Source organism: Fusarium proliferatum, assembly GCF_900067095.1.
Source record: "Fusarium proliferatum ET1 genome assembly, contig: FPRO_scaffold006, whole genome shotgun sequence".
In the NCBI taxonomy this organism is placed as follows: domain Eukaryota; kingdom Fungi; phylum Ascomycota; class Sordariomycetes; order Hypocreales; family Nectriaceae; genus Fusarium; species Fusarium proliferatum.
Window position 1 is genome coordinate 2,378,930 of NW_022194795.1, and position 16,306 is coordinate 2,395,235.

Sequence of the window (16,306 nt, forward strand, 5' to 3'; positions counted from 1 at the left end):
ATACTCGACTACCAATTCGCATGTTAAACAGCATTCCACACCCAACTCATAACTCCGATACGAGATACGAAATCCTGCAGTCACTGGGGTATCACTCACCACCACGAAACTCAATTGCGAGAATCCCAAGTAGATTCAGCCGTCACAATTCACCATGTCGGCGCTCTACGGGATCAACGCCAACAACGACGCCACTGCTGTAAGGCAGGGTGCTCCAGGCGCAGGCTCAACTGGTGACAATGTGCCTGTTGCTGACAAGCACACCGACGACGAAGCGATTAACGAGAAGCCCTCATCATCACCTGCTGACACTTTAGGTAAAGATGAGGAAGACGAAGACTCAGAGATGGAGCGAAGAACCTCTATTGTTCAGGCCCTCGCTCGGTCTTATTCGCATGTCTCTGGTACCCACCCCAACGGACAGAATCCTTTCCAGGCTGGCGAGGATTCACCTCTGAACCCCAACTCTCCCAACTTCAACGCTCGCGAATGGGCGAAGTCCGTTGTGGAATTAGTTCACCAAGACGGCGCTAATTTCCGATCTGCTGGTGTTTGCTACCAGAACCTCAATGTTTACGGTTATGGTGGTGCTAGCGATTACCAGGGCGATGTCGCAAATGTGTGGCTCTCTCTGAGCGACCTCGTTGGAAGAGTCACTGGTCGCAAGCGACAGCGCATTGATATTCTGCGCAACTTTGATGGCGTTGTGCACAAGGGCGAAATGCTTGTCGTTCTTGGACCTCCCGGTGCTGGTTGCTCCACCACGCTCAAAACCATCGCTGGTGAACTCAACGGTATCTACGTTGATGAGGGGTCTTACTTCAACTACCAAGGTGAGTCGAACTGCAAATTTCGCGCAAAATGGGTGTTTTGGTTTCACGAGACTAGATCTTTTGTTGCGATCGGCAATGGGCTTGTCGCATGCAACACAACTCGTACTTACATGCGCTCAAGTAACCAGTATCTCTAACATAATGTGCCACAGGTATGACCGCCAAGGAGATGCACTCCCACCACCGTGGTGAGGCTATCTACACCGCCGAGATTGATGTTCATTTCCCTATGCTGTCTGTTGGCGATACCCTCACATTCGCTGCCCGAGCTCGACAGCCCCGTCAGCTTCCCCAGGGCCTGAACAGAAACGACTTTGCCGATCACCTCCGAGATGTTGTCATGGCTATGTTTGGTATTTCTCACACCGTGAATACCCGCGTCGGTAACGAGTACATCCGTGGTGTCTCGGGTGGTGAGCGCAAGCGTGTTACCATTTCTGAGGCTGCCTTGTCTGGTGCTCCTCTGCAGTGCTGGGATAACTCAACTCGAGGTCTCGACTCCGCCAACGCCATCGAATTCTGCAAGACCCTCCGTCTTCAAACCGAGCTTTTCAACAACACCGCTGTTGTGTCCATCTACCAGTCGCCTCAAAGCGCTTATGACCTATTTGACAAGGCCACTGTCATCTACGAGGGCCGACAAATCTTCTTTGGCCGTGCCGATGCTGCTAAGCAGTACTTTATCAACCTGGGTTTCGAGTGCCCTGCTCGCCAGACCACTCCCGATTTCCTCACTTCCATGACTGCTCCTAACGAGCGAATTGTACGTGATGGTTTCAAGGGCAAGGTTCCTCGAACCCCTGATGAGTTTGCTACTGCTTGGAGAAACAGCGTCGAGTACAAGGCTCTGCAGGCTGAGATTGAGGACTACAAGGTCGCTCATCCCATCAACGGCCCCGACGCTGAGGCTTTCCGTGCCTCCAAGCAAGCTCAGCAGGCTAAGAGACAGCGTGCCAAGTCCCCCTACACTCTCTCCTACACCCAGCAAATTCAGCTTTGTTTGTGGCGTGGATGGCTGCGACTTAAGGGTGACCCCGGTATCACTGTTGGTTCTCTTATTGGTAACTTCGTTATGGCTCTTATTATCGGTTCCGTCTTCTTCAACCTGGATGAAACTTCGAGCAGTTTCTTCCAGCGTGGTGCTCTCCTGTTCTTTGCTGTTTTGATGAACGCTTTCGCAAGTGCTCTCGAGGTAAGCCCATTCAAATCTTATTTGTGATCAACACTAACAGTATTAGATTCTGGCCCTGTACGCGCAACGTCCAATTGTTGAAAAACACAGTCGTTATGCATTATATCATCCGTCTGCAGAAGCTATATCTTCGATGTTATGCGACATGCCGTACAAAATCGCCAATACGATCGTCTTCAACATTACGCTTTATTTCATGACAAACCTAAAGCGCGAGCCAGGAGCCTTCTTCTTCTTCATCCTCATGTCTTTCGTTGTGGTTTTGGTCATGTCCATGATCTTCCGTACCATTGCGTCGGCTACTCGCAGTTTGTTCCAGGCTCTTGTCCCCGCCGCCATCCTCATTCTGGATCTTGTCATTTTCACCGGCTTCGTCATTCCAAAACGTTATATGCTCGGATGGTGCAAATGGCTGTACTGGATCGACCCTATCGCCTATGCTTTCGAGGCTGTCGTTGTCAACGAATTCCACAACCGAGACTACACTTGCAACGAGTTCGTTCCTAACCCTTCAGTTGCTGGATACGGAGATGTTGCATCGGAGAACCGGGTGTGCAGTGCTGTTGGAGCTGAACCTGGAAGAGCTGCCGTGAATGGTGACCGATACGCCGAGATGCAGTTTGGATACAAATGGGAGAACCGATGGCGCAACTTTGGTATCGTCATCGCATGGATCATTCTTTTCACCTTCACCTACATGGTTGCCGCCGAACTCGTTTCTGAGAAGAAGTCCAAGGGTGAAGTCCTGGTCTACCGACGCGGCCACAAGCCTGCTGCTGTTGCCAATGCTGAGAAGAAGCATAGCGACCCGGAGGCTGCTATGGCTCACATTGGTCCCGTTGTCACTGCTGAACGCACTCGAAGCCGAACCAACAAGGATGGCGGTATGCTCCAGGAACAGACCTCGGTCTTCCAGTGGCATGATGTCTGCTATGAGGTCAAGATCAAGGACGAAACCCGTAAGATTCTGGATAATGTCGATGGTTGGGTCAAGCCTGGTACCCTGACAGCCCTTATGGGTGTTTCTGGTGCTGGTAAAACCACTCTGCTTGATTGTTTGGCCGACCGTACTTCTATGGGTGTCATCACAGGCGAGATGTTGGTCGATGGTAACCCTCGAGACATGTCTTTCCAGCGCAAGACCGGTTATGTTCAGCAACAGGATCTCCATCTCCAGACCTCGACAGTCCGAGAGGCCCTCAACTTCAGTGCTCTTCTACGCCAGCCCGCTCACGTCCCTAAACAGGAGAAGCTCGACTATGTGGAACAGGTTATCAAGCTCCTTGATATGGAAGAATATGCCGATGCCGTGGTTGGTGTTCCTGGTGAAGGTCTCAACGTCGAGCAACGTAAGCGTCTTACTATCGGTGTCGAACTTGCTGCCAAGCCTCCTCTGTTGCTTTTCGTTGATGAGCCTACATCTGGTCTCGATTCTCAAACCTCTTGGGCTATCTTGGACCTTCTTGAGAAGTTGACAAACGCCGGCCAAGCTATTCTCTGCACTATTCATCAGCCCTCTGCCATGTTGTTCCAACGCTTTGATCGACTCCTTTTCCTGGCCAAGGGTGGCAAGACTGTCTACTTTGGTGATATCGGCGAGAACTCCAAGACCATGACCAGCTACTTTGAGCGTTACGGTGGACATGCCTGCCCCCCTGAGGCTAACCCTGCTGAATGGATGTTGGAAGTTATTGGTGCTGCTCCCGGATCTCACACCGAACTCGACTGGTTCCAGACCTGGCGCGACAGCCCCGAATATCAGGATGTCCAGGCCGAACTCGAGCGTATCAAGCGAGAGAAGCAGGGCGTTGAGGATACTGATGTCGATGACGGTAGCTACCGTGAGTTCGCTGCTCCCTTCATGGTTCAACTCAAGGAGGTCCTCTTCCGTGTTTTCCAACAGTACTGGCGTACTCCCGTTTATATCTACTCCAAGGCTGCTCTTTGCTCTCTCGTCGCTCTCTTCATCGGTTTCGTCTTCTTCCGAGCCCCCAACAGTATCCAGGGTCTTCAGAACCAGATGTTCGCCATATTCAACTTGCTCACTATCTTCGGTCAACTAGTACAACAGTCTATGCCCCAATTCGTCATTCAGCGTTCCCTCTACGAGGTTCGTGAGCGTCCTTCCAAGGTCTACTCATGGAAGATCTTCATGTTAGCGCAGATTATCGTCGAATTGCCTTGGAATAGTTTGATGGCGGTCATCATGTTCTTTGGCTGGTATTACCCTGTCGGTCTTTACAACAACGCTGCCGATGCCGGTCAAACTACCGAACGTGGTGCCCTCATGTTCCTGTTACTGTTGGCTTTCCTCATCTTTACCGCTACCTTCTCGACTATGATCATTGCCGGATTCGAAACAGCCGAGGGTGGTGCCAACGTTGCTAACCTGCTGTTTATGCTCTGCCTGATCTTCTGTGGTGTCCTCGCTCCCAAGGGAACTCTACCCGGCTTCTGGAAGTTCATGTACTACGTGTCACCGTTCACATATCTAGTCGGAGGCATGTTAGCAACAGGTGTCGCCAATACGGAAGTCACCTGCGCCAGCAACGAACTCGTACCCATCACACCACCCAACGGTTCAACCTGTAATGAGTACATGGGTGATTATATCAAGGCTGTTGGCGGTTACTTCGTTGATCCCGATGCCACCTCCAACTGCGAGTTCTGCACTGTCCAGTACACCAACACATACCTCGCCGGCGTCAACATTGACTATGCCGACCGATGGCGTAACTTTGGTCTTTTGTGGGTGTACATCATCTTCAACATGGGTGCTGCGCTGTTCATCTACTGGCTTGCGCGTATGCCCAAGAAGAGCTTCAAGAAGAAGACCGTCAAGAAGGAGTAAAAAAAGAAAGAAGTTGAAAAAATGAATATCTTGTACTGGGTATGAGATTGGAGGATTTTTGTTATTTACTAGAGCTTGTGAGGGTGATGAGCCTTTGCATATAGACGGCATGGCATTGCCGAACATGTACATATGAGTTTTTACTAGACACTGTAATATGATGGACACAGATGCGGGATGGAGGAAGGATACCCATACCCCTTTCAATGAACTTTCTCTTAAAAATATTTGGCCTTTTTATCGAAGTGTGATGTCTGCTCAATCACCTCCATACGGAGTTGGATGAAGATAGGGCTCTCAACGTCCCAGCTGTAGAGGCGTCTTCCACCCAGCGCCTGAAGAATCATTAAGTCTTCATACAAATCATACCCTAACTTTCCTTAGAACTAGGTACCTCAGACGGTTAAAAGTCACCAATGACAATTCTGCCATCGCTCCCCCTGCTCAGGCCCTATCGCAGTTGGTTGTCGAGTAATTGTTGAACTAGACCATAACATATGATTTTCCGGAAAAGAATGCCGAGAACCACCAAATAAAGTTTACGTTGGAAGTTGTCAGTCGCAGTACTCCAGGGTACCCTCTGAAGAATTGGAAAAAACTCATGTCAGTATGAATTGTTGCATCGTTGCAGGCGTCGAGTGTGGTTATGACAGGCGAGAATGAGTTGAGGACTGTGTAGATAGATATTTCCTGGATAGCATCACCAATTCTTCACCATGCGCACAGACACAACTTCATAGGAGCACATAAGCCTAATAGCACCCAAAGTGCTGTGGGCCATCATTCATCTTTCATTTCAACACCACGATCAACACCGCGCTATGCAACAGTCACTCCCAAATCCCCAAGCCTATGTACAACTTTTCTTTTCTTTTACAACTTTTGAAAACATCAACTTTTAAGCCTTGCCAGGCCAGATCTCCTTAGCAACGTCGTTGACAAGCTTAAGCTTGGCAAACATCTTCTCCTCAGTCATACCCTCAGCGCCGACAGCGACACTAGCGAAACCGCACTGAGGGCTGATGCCAACCTGCTCAAGAGCCTCCTCGAGACTGCGACCCTGACCGTCAGCGATGATCTTGGCAGCGTCGAGCACGCGGTGCTTGATGACCTGGGCATCCTCGAGCTCAGGCTCCTTGGTGGTGATGACTCCGAGAACGACGTTCTTGTGCTTGGGGAGGAAGCGGAGGGGTTCGAAACCGCCGGAACGAGGGTTGTCGTACTCGAGGAAGAAGGTGTCGTAGTTGAGGACGGTAAAGAACTTCTCGGCGATCTTCTCGTATGAACCCTCGCTGAAGTGCATAGACTTGGAGAAGTTTCCTGTGGCGTGTAAGTGAGTGGATACAATGTCATTGAGTGAGAAACAAACCTCTGCAGACGTGAAGTCCGACGTGGAGACCCTCAGGTCGGTCGGCAATAGCATCGTTGTGAGCCTTGAGGTAAGTGTCGAACAGCTTGTCAGGGTCAACACCCTCGTCTCTCAGAGACTGAAGCATCTCATCGGAGCAGAAGTAGGCGAGAGTGGGGTCATCGATCTGGATGTTTCGCACGCCCTCGTCGTACAAAGTCTTGAACTCCTGACGGTAAGCCTTGGCCAAATCGGCAAAGAAGTCCTCATCGTTAGAGTAGGCCTCAGGGCTGTAGCACTTTCCAGAGGCAAGTCGCAGGTGGAAATAGCAAGGAGGAGGCATGGTGAACTTGCACTCAGCCCACTGCTCACGAGGAACACACTCGCGGAGCATCTTCCAGTTCTCGAGGTAAGGGCTCTTCTTGTACTCGATCTTGGACTCGCAAAGAGCAGCCATGGGATACTGCTTACCAGCCTTCTTCAGTGCAGCAATGGGAGGCGCAGAGAGACGGACAAGATCCCAGGGAACAGGTTCAACTTCGCGGAAACCCCCTAGACGCTCAAAGAAGCCAGAGAAGTAGTACTTGCGATCAAACTCGCCGGAAGAAATAGCGCGAACTCCATGCTCCTGCTGCTTCTTCACGATATCGGCAATAGCAGCCTTTTGCGTCGCAGCAAGCTGCTCAGCAGTGACCTGGCCGGCATCGGCTTGCTCCTGGGTGCGAGACAGCGCCTCAGGGCGGATGAGAGAGCCGATGTGGTCGGCGTGGAAGGGGAGCTTTGTGACAGTCATTTTCTGAGCGCGAGGAGAGTCAATTGAGCGGTTTCATGGCTGCGGGAGTAGCCATCATGGCTCTTTTTATCATGGGCATGATGACATGGGGTATTTCTCCAGGCAAAGCCGGGCCAATCAATGGTCCAATGATGACTGCGTTGAGAGTAGCATGTCTCCATATGACCCCTCCCCCTCCGCAGATCTTCGGTTGATGGACACGGCTGTTGAGATGAGGGGAGGGTTAGGGTTACGATATTTGGAGTTCATGCCATGATCATGAACAGAACTGAAGCGGCAGGACATATGAATTGCCTATGAAATGTTGTGTGTACTTGGCAGCGCAAGGCAAGAAAGGCATAGAGATGAACATCGACCAGTCAGTATGGCAACTCAGTAGGTGGCCGATATGGGCATGTCACCAAGGAGTCTCGAGGAATGGTAACGACAGGCAAGGCGCAAATGGCCTTCGCAATGACTGCTCATGACATCTCGGCCCGTGTGTTTGAAGATATACCTGAAGCCTGATGTCTGTCAGTCATGATGAAAACGAGAGAGGGCAGTTTGTGAGGTCAATTGCTCAAAGGCAAGAAAACTGATGATGCTTACACTACCGCTATCAATGTTGATGTTATTGATAAGAATTGTTTTGATCCAAAGGAAGCAGGGGCAACAATCCTTTTCAAAGCCCAGGAACGACAATGTCCAAGCAACTAGCCAAGGGGCAAAGTCTCGTGTGTCTCACTTGAAGCATACCGCAGAACCAAGACTTGCCTGCAACATTTCACGTGTGTTTCTTGTACATTTCAGTAGTCTCATCGAGATCGGCCTCACAAGTGCTAGATCGTACCGAAGAAAAAGAAAGAACTTACTAACACTCAATGTGCGACTATGCAAGCAAGGGAGTAAGATTTGGCCAACCCAAAACACAAAACATTGTATATCTCCCTTGCTAAGCCTTGGCACAATGGGACGATTTTATTCGTACCTGCACGTCGAATAAGTAAGTTTGATACTAAGTAATTTTCTGCAAGCCATTAAATTAAGCGGCTTGCATAAGGCGACAAATAAAAGCCCCCCCTGGCATCAGAAGCGAAGACAGAGGAGATTAGTGAATCGTGAGGCGTTTTTTTTCTTCTTCTTTTGCCTACGATAGCGAACTAACATAAGCTCCGATTAGGAGCGGGAATGGCTCCAACGGCACGCGCTGCCAACATTCCTCGCCAGGACCTGTTCTTGTCGCAGCTTTTACTTGGCTTTCCAATTTTAGCATTGCATTTGGTGATCAAACATACAAGGCGCAACGTTGCCACACGTTAATTTGATCGTCAGGAACAAGGAGCTTTGCAGTATACTGATATGCTGTTGTGTAACAGAGGCACAAATTAGGGTGTTTCGCACCTTGCATGAAATCTTGTAGTACATGATTGCAATATCAATGACTTGGCACGGCAACGATTGATCCGGAGAGTGACGATACTGAAAGGAGTTCCCTGATATTATCGCCTCAAGCGTCAATTGACTTTGGAACGAGTGCGATAGCTAAAGCTTCTCCTCACGTCATAGAAAGGTCATCAACACCATGTTATCAATCAAGAACCGTCAAGTGATTGTATGACTCGACTGGTTAGTATCAGTGTGTAAGCTCCGGAAACAGACAAGGCTATCGTCGTAGGGCTCTGGCGAGGTTCCGAGACTACCGAACGCCGGTTTGTTTAGGCTATCAGAGTGACCCATGTCAACTCAAGCTTAACATGCTTCCTTGGATGAGTTGCATCCAAGGGATCTACTGTGGAGTTACTGATATTTAGTAGATGTAAGTCAGTTATCGCCAAGCAAGAAGTGGATTAGGGGAGAATTACAGACTACTGGAAAGTGTATTGAGCTATACCCAATCAGTATTTGAAGTTTGGTCTCTGATACGAGCCGTGAATTCCAGTGATATTTTCTTACAAGGTTATACGAGAACTTCAAGCTTCAGCTATAGCTCTTCCCTCAGTAGTAAACTTAGATTAAGCTTGGCGATGCCAAAAACGTCGAAATCAATATCAGCTTTGACAAAAATCTCCATTATTTTGAGCCATTTCCTGATCATTTCCCGTTGTTGAAGTGTCATGAACTTAAGAGTTGTACTGTCGAAAACTACCCTAGACCCCACCCGGACGGCCTCCGCAAAAACTATCGGCCCGCATAACACAACAAGTCAGACTTGATTCATGTCTCATACCAGCTTTCAGCTCTCCCTTGGTAAGACCAGCCTTTCTTCCACTTCTCACGAACGCAATCTCCCTCTTGTGGATCATCTATTAGCTTCCGGGATGGATAATCTAATGTCTCGATCTTGTGGACATGAACGAGAAACACAAAACAAAACAAAACACTCATAGCCAAATGCTTTCGAGATATGGAAGAACCTATTTCCCCGGATTGTGCTAAAGAATGCTCGCATCCGGCCGAAGGGAGGGAGGGGTCTGATATGTAAACGGTTTCGAAACAGGGTTGATCTTTTGCCTTGTCCGTTCTCAAGTTCCAAACGCTGAAAACGCCATGGGAGTGATACTCAAGCGAGTATAGTCGCCTTTGGAGGAGCCACAAAACACACCAGATATTGCTTTGCCTATTTCTGGTGACCAATGACGTACATTCTTGGGTGATGGAGATTGGACGATCGTCACATATCTGCCAGATCCTACGTGAGGGGAACCTTTGTGAGAAAGTGTGCTCTGATAGCAAGTGCTCTTTTTTTTTGACGCATCCAGGAATGGGTCGCGCGCATGCGGAGAAATTATTTCTTGGCTATCAATCTGATGCCGATGGGCCGTCGGTATCCAAGAAGCGGCAGAACATGGAGGAATCCAGAGTACTTCGATACATGTGAAATCACTCCTTTGAAGGAGGGTAGGCCACGGCATTGGGATGAGTGTCTCAGCAGAATACCGAGTCAGCAGCCTCACATATTAACAAGTGAGATAGAGGCTATCAGTATTAGCATCTGGAATTTAGAGTAATCTTACAGCCCGAGGTGCTGTAGAGCCAAATTCTCAAGCAGCGGGGATTTTGGGGCCCAAACAAGCTCTTCAGAGTGTGGAGTGGAAGTGAGACACGTCAAGTCAGGGGCACTGCATTCTTTGCTTGTTGGACGGGAACGCCATGTCTCAACAGTCACAGTACAGCACTCTGGACTTGTTTGCTTTGGGGGCTCGATGCATTCGTCGAGGACCAGACAGACTATCGGCGCGAGGCTTAGTCTGTGGTCCTAGGAGGATCCCATACAATCTCAGCCCCAAGGCAAGGGGACCCAGATCATGTATAAAGAGAGGGCTTGATTCCGTCCAAAGCTCAACTTCTTCCTTCTCTCATCATCAAGCAACTCAAACATCCTCGATTCCCTCGCTTCTCTTCCGAGAGCTGTTTCCAGTCGTTACACACCCCAGTCATTCGCTCTAAAGAACCACCATCCAAAATGCGTTACACCGAGCTCCTCGCCCTGGCCATGGGCAACTTGGCCGCTGCCCAGTTCACCACTGGCCGCTTCTCCAACACCACCACCGGAGCCATTGAGACTGGCACTGCCACCACTGGCACCGATGTCACCGGCACTGAGACCTCCGGTGCCGCTACCAGCACATCCGCTGGCGGCATTGGCAACCCTGACGGCTTCAACTTCCTCGGATGCTTCTCTTCTGAGAACGGCTTCCCTGGCTTCACTCAGGCCTACTCCTCTGAGGAGAACGACTCTGAGCGTTGTGCCGATGCTTGCTTGGGCTCCAACTTCTTCGGTCTCTACGACAACAGCTGCTACTGTGGTAGCGAGCTTGACCTCTCCACCTCTCCTTCTGTCAACACTGATCAGTGTGACATCACTTGCCCTGGCAATGATGATGAGAACTGTGGTGGTCTCTCTTCTGGCGATCGCCTTATGCGCCGACAGGTCGCTGTCAACGTCCTCCTCTCCGTCTATGTCGCCGTCGGTGTGAACCCCGGTGAGACTGACACTGTCATCAACACCGACTTCGTCACCGAGACCCTCCCTCCTGTCACCACCACTGCCACTGTCACCTTCACTGAGGACGGAACCACCGTCACCCAGACCGTCACCACTGTTATCCCCGCCATCCCCACCGATGTCATCATCATCTGCTACGGTAACTACTGTGCTCCTCAGGTCCACTGCCCTACCTGCACCAAGTGGCAGATCGTCTGTGAGGATGGCCTCTGCGCTCCTCGTGAATGCCACGACGACACCTGGAGCCAGCTCAAGATCTGCAACAGCGGAAAGTGCCACTACGCCGACTACACCGGTGATGAGTGCAACCAGCGCATCGTCTGCTACGGCAACGAGTGCCAGCGTGACCAGCACTACTCTGTCGACTACGCTCGCAAGTTCGTCTGTGACGTCGATGAGGACCGATGGTACTTCGATGAGTGCAAGGACGACTGCTACACCTACGAGAAGTGCTCCAAGGGCGAGTGCGAGCCTGTCCACCCTCCCGTCAAGCCTACCACGCCTGTCTCCCCTCCCAAGCCCGTCACCCCCGGCAAGCCCCCTGTTGTCGTCGTCCCCGAGCCCGAGACTCCCTCCAAGCCCGTCAAGCCCGAGACTCCTGCTAAGCCTGAGACTCCCGCCAAGCCTGAGACTCCCGAGACTCCTGCTAAGCCTGAGACTCCTGAGACCACTGGCACTGGCTCCAAGCCTGAGACTCCTGAGACCACTGGCAGTGGCTCCAAGCCTGAGGTCCCCGTTGTCACCGCCGGTGCCGCCCAGAAGACCTTCGCCGGTGTGGCCGCTGCCATCGCCGGTCTTGCTTTCGTCCTGTAAAGGAACCAACAAGCAAACCTTCTTCTTCTTCTCCTCCTCCCCGGATTTGGGACTTTTCTCATAGATGCCGGAGTCTCTGCCCGGCAAGCTCAGCATTCATCACGTCTTTTGCTCTTGATGGCAACAAAACACGCAAATGTGTAACGGTTAACGTTCTTGGTTTATTCTTACACCAGTCGGCATAATTTGGGTAGATCTGGCTCTGGGATATCTTGTACGATAGATTAGGGTCTCGGCTGTCCATTTCGATGGTGGTACCTTTTTGGCGATTAGAAATCAGTAGTATTTCGGCTTTAATATGGCTTTATGACTTTATTCTTCTAGAGGATTTTAATGTGACCGTGACTCTCTCTACTCTTTCTCTCTGATCATTGTGACTTTTTGACCATGGCTGTGTTGAATTCAGCAGAATTGTCTAATAACTACGCTTATCTTTAGACTTATGTGGAAGTCATCTAAGTCATCTTGCAAGTCAGGGGTACTGTCGATGAAGCCGGTTCCTTGCAGATAAATATGCAAGGGACTGTCGTGTAAGTCAGCCTCGGGAGAAACTTTCTGACAGGTTAATGCAGACAGACTCCATTGGATGGTCATGAAGTGAATTCTGACATGCACTAGTTATAATTTCTTTTTGTGTCTGGAACAATACGCAGTGGAGATTCAGTATATTTCGATCTCGGTGAGAAATTATGACAGTAGACAGCTTCTAGTAATTGGCCGCGATATTACGACATCAATCACCTCGTGCTCGTAAACAGCTTCTAAATGGTCAAAAGTCAAACCTTGGGTTGCATTGAGTAAAAGTTCCTATGTTCTGCTTTCGTGAAGTGTTGGCTTGGCGAGGTGATACTGATAGCAACGTGACCAACAGCGTTGACAGCGCCCGCAATGCTTTTTACAGTTGATGTTGTAATCTTGTCAATTAAAGTGCTTCTTACCAAGCATACCAAGTCTTTTGTTGTTGCGGTCTAGAAAGTCTAGTATGGATAAATACCTGGCTCTAGGCAGCCGGATTTCACGATAGTATCCTGATTGCTGGAAGAATGACGCTCCTAGCAGTGTCCAATAGAAGGAGGGAAATGACGGTAATCGATAAAGCTTAGGGCTATGAGGCAAAAGATACCCTGCTGGGTGATAGCATCTCGCAACTCGCTCGGTTAATATCCATCACATCACTTGGGATCCAGGGTTCAAGGGTACCCGTCCCGCATCGTGCACGGTGAGCATTAATGCAAGACCGTTTATGGCAGCCGTAAGCTCTTATCATCAGGGAAATATGTTATAGTTCATAATGTCCGGTGACTGACATCTTGATAGAATGGTATATATGTAATGCGAGCCTCGAATAACAAGAATATCGTGATATTGTACGGGGAGTATCGGGCTCAGAGTGTCGCAAGAGCGGAGTAAAGCCTGTTTCTGGTGAAGATGACCTTATGCTAAATGCCTGCGTGCAGAGAAATGGAACATGATGCAGTACTCCGTAGTTACAACAGCGGGCCTTATCCCTTGTGTCGGTACGACAAGGATGGATACGTATGTAATTGCGGTCTGAGCTTGATTGAAGATGTTTACGAGATGTTCATTTCTTATCGTGCTTTAATTAGGTACCGTGCTGGTGCTCGTTACAACTATACCTTTGACTTGGAGCCGATGGAGAGCTATGGAGTTGGTTATATGGATGAGGCGAAGGATTTCAGGAGCCGCTGAATATTCTTGTTTGTCCAGCGTCCAGAAACAGCAAGATTCTTTTTCGGAGCAAAGCGACAGGGTCCGAGATCCTTGATTGGTTCGGTTTGTCCTGGTGGGATGGTGCAAGATGCCTGACATGGGCTGGACATGGCCTGGCTACAGTACCCAAGCTTGGAATACTTAGAGCCTTGGCTTTCTGTGTATGCATGGATCTTGATGACAGGTGGTCTTAACAATACTTTCTCATAAATTACTGTATTATTTAATCGTTAGTTGACCAAATAAAACAATGTAGAATAGAACATCTCTTCACAAACAATTCATGCCCAAGACCCCTCATGTCAGTGCGACCCTTCATGCGGAGCCGAAAAGGCAGCGGAAAAAGGTGGAGGTGAGTGTGTGAGTGTGTGTGTGTGACTGTGACCGCCAGACGAGACCGCATAAACCCTTGCTCCTGATTGACTTGAGGCGTTATGATTTGCCTGGTGGCTTCTGAGCGGTACCAACAGACTGGAACTGGTCCCCTCTTTAGGTCATCTGGGGACAGCCACAATTTTTGTTGGTGCTGTATTTTTGGAGAGCAATGGACTTTTTCCAGATTCTCGGTAGCCATGTCATCACAGTCACAGTCACAGTCACCGTGATATACAGACAGACATTGCCAGCTGATAGAAGTGATGATATGGTATGATATGATGAGGCTTATATGCTAGTCATGAGCACGCTAGAAAACTGTAAAAAGTGACAATCCCTTCCTAACATCATTAATAGGCGTGCATATTTCTCCTCTTTTTTTCTTGATAGCTTCCCCTTCGCTATCGTTCTCAGTATGGAGTAACTTTTTAGTCTCTTCGGAATGGATTCTCTCTAACCCAACTTGGTCTGGTCTTAACGTTTACCGTCTCTTTTTTAAAAAAGCAACTCAACTGACCTTTGCTCTACTCTACTCTACTTTACCTGCCCTGAACCCTTGATCAGTATTTCTCTTCAACTTGACTCTTTATATATCGATGCCACGGAGTCTCATTGTCATCAACACCAAAGCCAAGATATCACCACGTATCAGCCTAGCTTCATCTTCCATTGACTTACACGGCCCCTAAGCTTATGGCGCCTTATCCGCTATAAGGTTACTGACGTCAGGTCGATCTACGGAGGAGAGCGCCATCCCGCTCAATCTCACCTTAGCGTCTTCCACTCCCTGACTATCTCCTGTCCTACTTCAACGGCTCAAACTCTTTCTGTTTAATGTTTGTTTCTGACTTCAACACTATAAAATCTCTGTTGTGTCGACCCTCGATCATCACCCGCGGTATGCGCAAACCCCTGTAAATGCGCTCACGATAATGAACTCGCCGCCCAACTCATTCTCTCGTCAATCCGGCGATTCTCCATCCTCCAAAACCCCCAACCCGAAAGACGGCGCCGGAAAAGATCAACATCTTGTGTCCCGCCATATGGTGCCCCCTTCGCCGGCGTCTTCGACGACATCTCCATTGGCTGTAGGCTCGGCCCACGAGGCGGCTCTTATACAAAGCATTGAGCGAGGCGATTATGCGACCGACGACGACGAAACACGGAGTCTGACCGACAGTATACGACAACACATTGTAGAGGGTGGTTTGCGGTATCATAGGTACGGATGAACACGAACCGTCCTTGCTCAATGGCTGACAGAAGATCACAGCTACCATGCCGGGAAATACCTTTTCCCTAACGACGAGGCCGAGCAGGATCGAGAGGAGCTGAAGCATAATTTGACTGTGTACCTGTGCGATGATAGACTCTTCTTTGCGCCAATTGAGCAATTGTTGGAAGCAGGAGCGGAATGTCTCGACCTCGGGACTGGAATAGGAAAATGGTGCATTGACCGTGAGTCTCACCTCAAGAATTTCATACCAAACCGGGAGTCTAATTGCTGACCCGAATAGTTGCCGACATGTACCCCAACTCACAATTCCACGGCATGGACCTTTCCCCTATACAGCCGGATTGGGTCCCGGAGAATGCTATGTTTGTTGTCGACGACATAGAGCACGAAGCTGGTTGGACCTATGGAGACGAGACCTTTGACTACATACATATACGCCACACAGTTCATTCCATACAAGACCGAGAATTGCTCTGGGAGCGAATCTGGAAGTATGGCATTTACTCGCCTTTATCTGATCGCAAGCTGACCCTCACACAGACACTTGAAACCAGGGGGTTACGTGGAAGTACAGGAGTTTAACTACATCGCAGCTTGCGACGACGACTCATGCGATGGTCCGTACGCTTGGAGGGACTATTGCAAGTATCTCCACGAAGGGATGCTAGCGCTCGGCACAGATCTCCACGGCATCACTCACGTAGGGCACGAACTACACGAAGCAGGCTTCGAAAACATCACATCCAAAGCCTACAAGTGCCCACTAGGTCCATGGGCAAAGAAGAAACGACTTCAAGAATGTGGCCATGTTTTGAGAGACGTCGTTATGTTGTCGCTCCATGGTATATCTCGAAAACCGCTTCGTGATGGTCTCGGCTGGACAGCGCTCCAGATCGAGATGTTCCTCATCGAAGTTCGAAAGTCATTGACTCAGGAAGTCAATGGCTTACCCAAGTTCCATACTTATTTCCCTTACTTAAATATTCACGCCCGAAAGCCCCTGAATTCGCAGAGACCGATCAGGGAGGACGCGTGAGAGCCGGGTGTTGCTGGAGACACCACGACGCGGAGCATATACGACATTGCATATTTCATAACGATTGGACGAGACATAACTTCATCAGCATGAGAAAGCATCAACACAAATG

General features: G+C 49.5%; 4 protein-coding genes across 4 annotated transcripts; 3 read left to right on the plus strand and 1 right to left on the minus strand.

Moving 5' to 3' along the window:
• Positions 1-154: 154 nt before the first annotated feature.
• Positions 155-4,876, plus strand: FPRO_09821 (putative ABC1 transport protein; the record flags this gene model as incomplete). The annotated part of the gene is made up of 3 exons (XM_031233253.1): positions 155-833; positions 986-2,025; positions 2,072-4,876. 3 exons carry the CDS (start codon positions 155-157, stop codon positions 4,874-4,876), a joined length of 4,524 nt encoding a protein of 1,507 aa, XP_031083109.1.
• An 898-nt stretch (positions 4,877-5,774) lies between these two features.
• On the minus strand, positions 5,775-7,017 carry FPRO_09822 (uncharacterized protein; the record flags this gene model as incomplete). Its single annotated transcript, XM_031233254.1, has 2 exons — positions 5,775-6,196; positions 6,246-7,017. The coding sequence occupies 2 exons, from the start codon at positions 7,015-7,017 to the stop codon at positions 5,775-5,777; spliced, it is 1,194 nt and encodes a 397-aa protein (XP_031083110.1).
• A 3,442-nt stretch (positions 7,018-10,459) lies between these two features.
• On the plus strand, positions 10,460-11,815 carry FPRO_09823 (uncharacterized protein; the record flags this gene model as incomplete). The annotated part of the gene is made up of 1 exon (XM_031233255.1): positions 10,460-11,815. One exon carries the CDS (start codon positions 10,460-10,462, stop codon positions 11,813-11,815), a length of 1,356 nt encoding a protein of 451 aa, XP_031083111.1.
• A 3,038-nt stretch (positions 11,816-14,853) lies between these two features.
• On the plus strand, positions 14,854-16,194 carry FPRO_09824 (uncharacterized protein; the record flags this gene model as incomplete). The annotated part of the gene is made up of 4 exons (XM_031233256.1): positions 14,854-15,143; positions 15,195-15,379; positions 15,439-15,649; positions 15,699-16,194. 4 exons carry the CDS (start codon positions 14,854-14,856, stop codon positions 16,192-16,194), a joined length of 1,182 nt encoding a protein of 393 aa, XP_031083112.1.
• Positions 16,195-16,306: the final 112 nt, after the last annotated feature.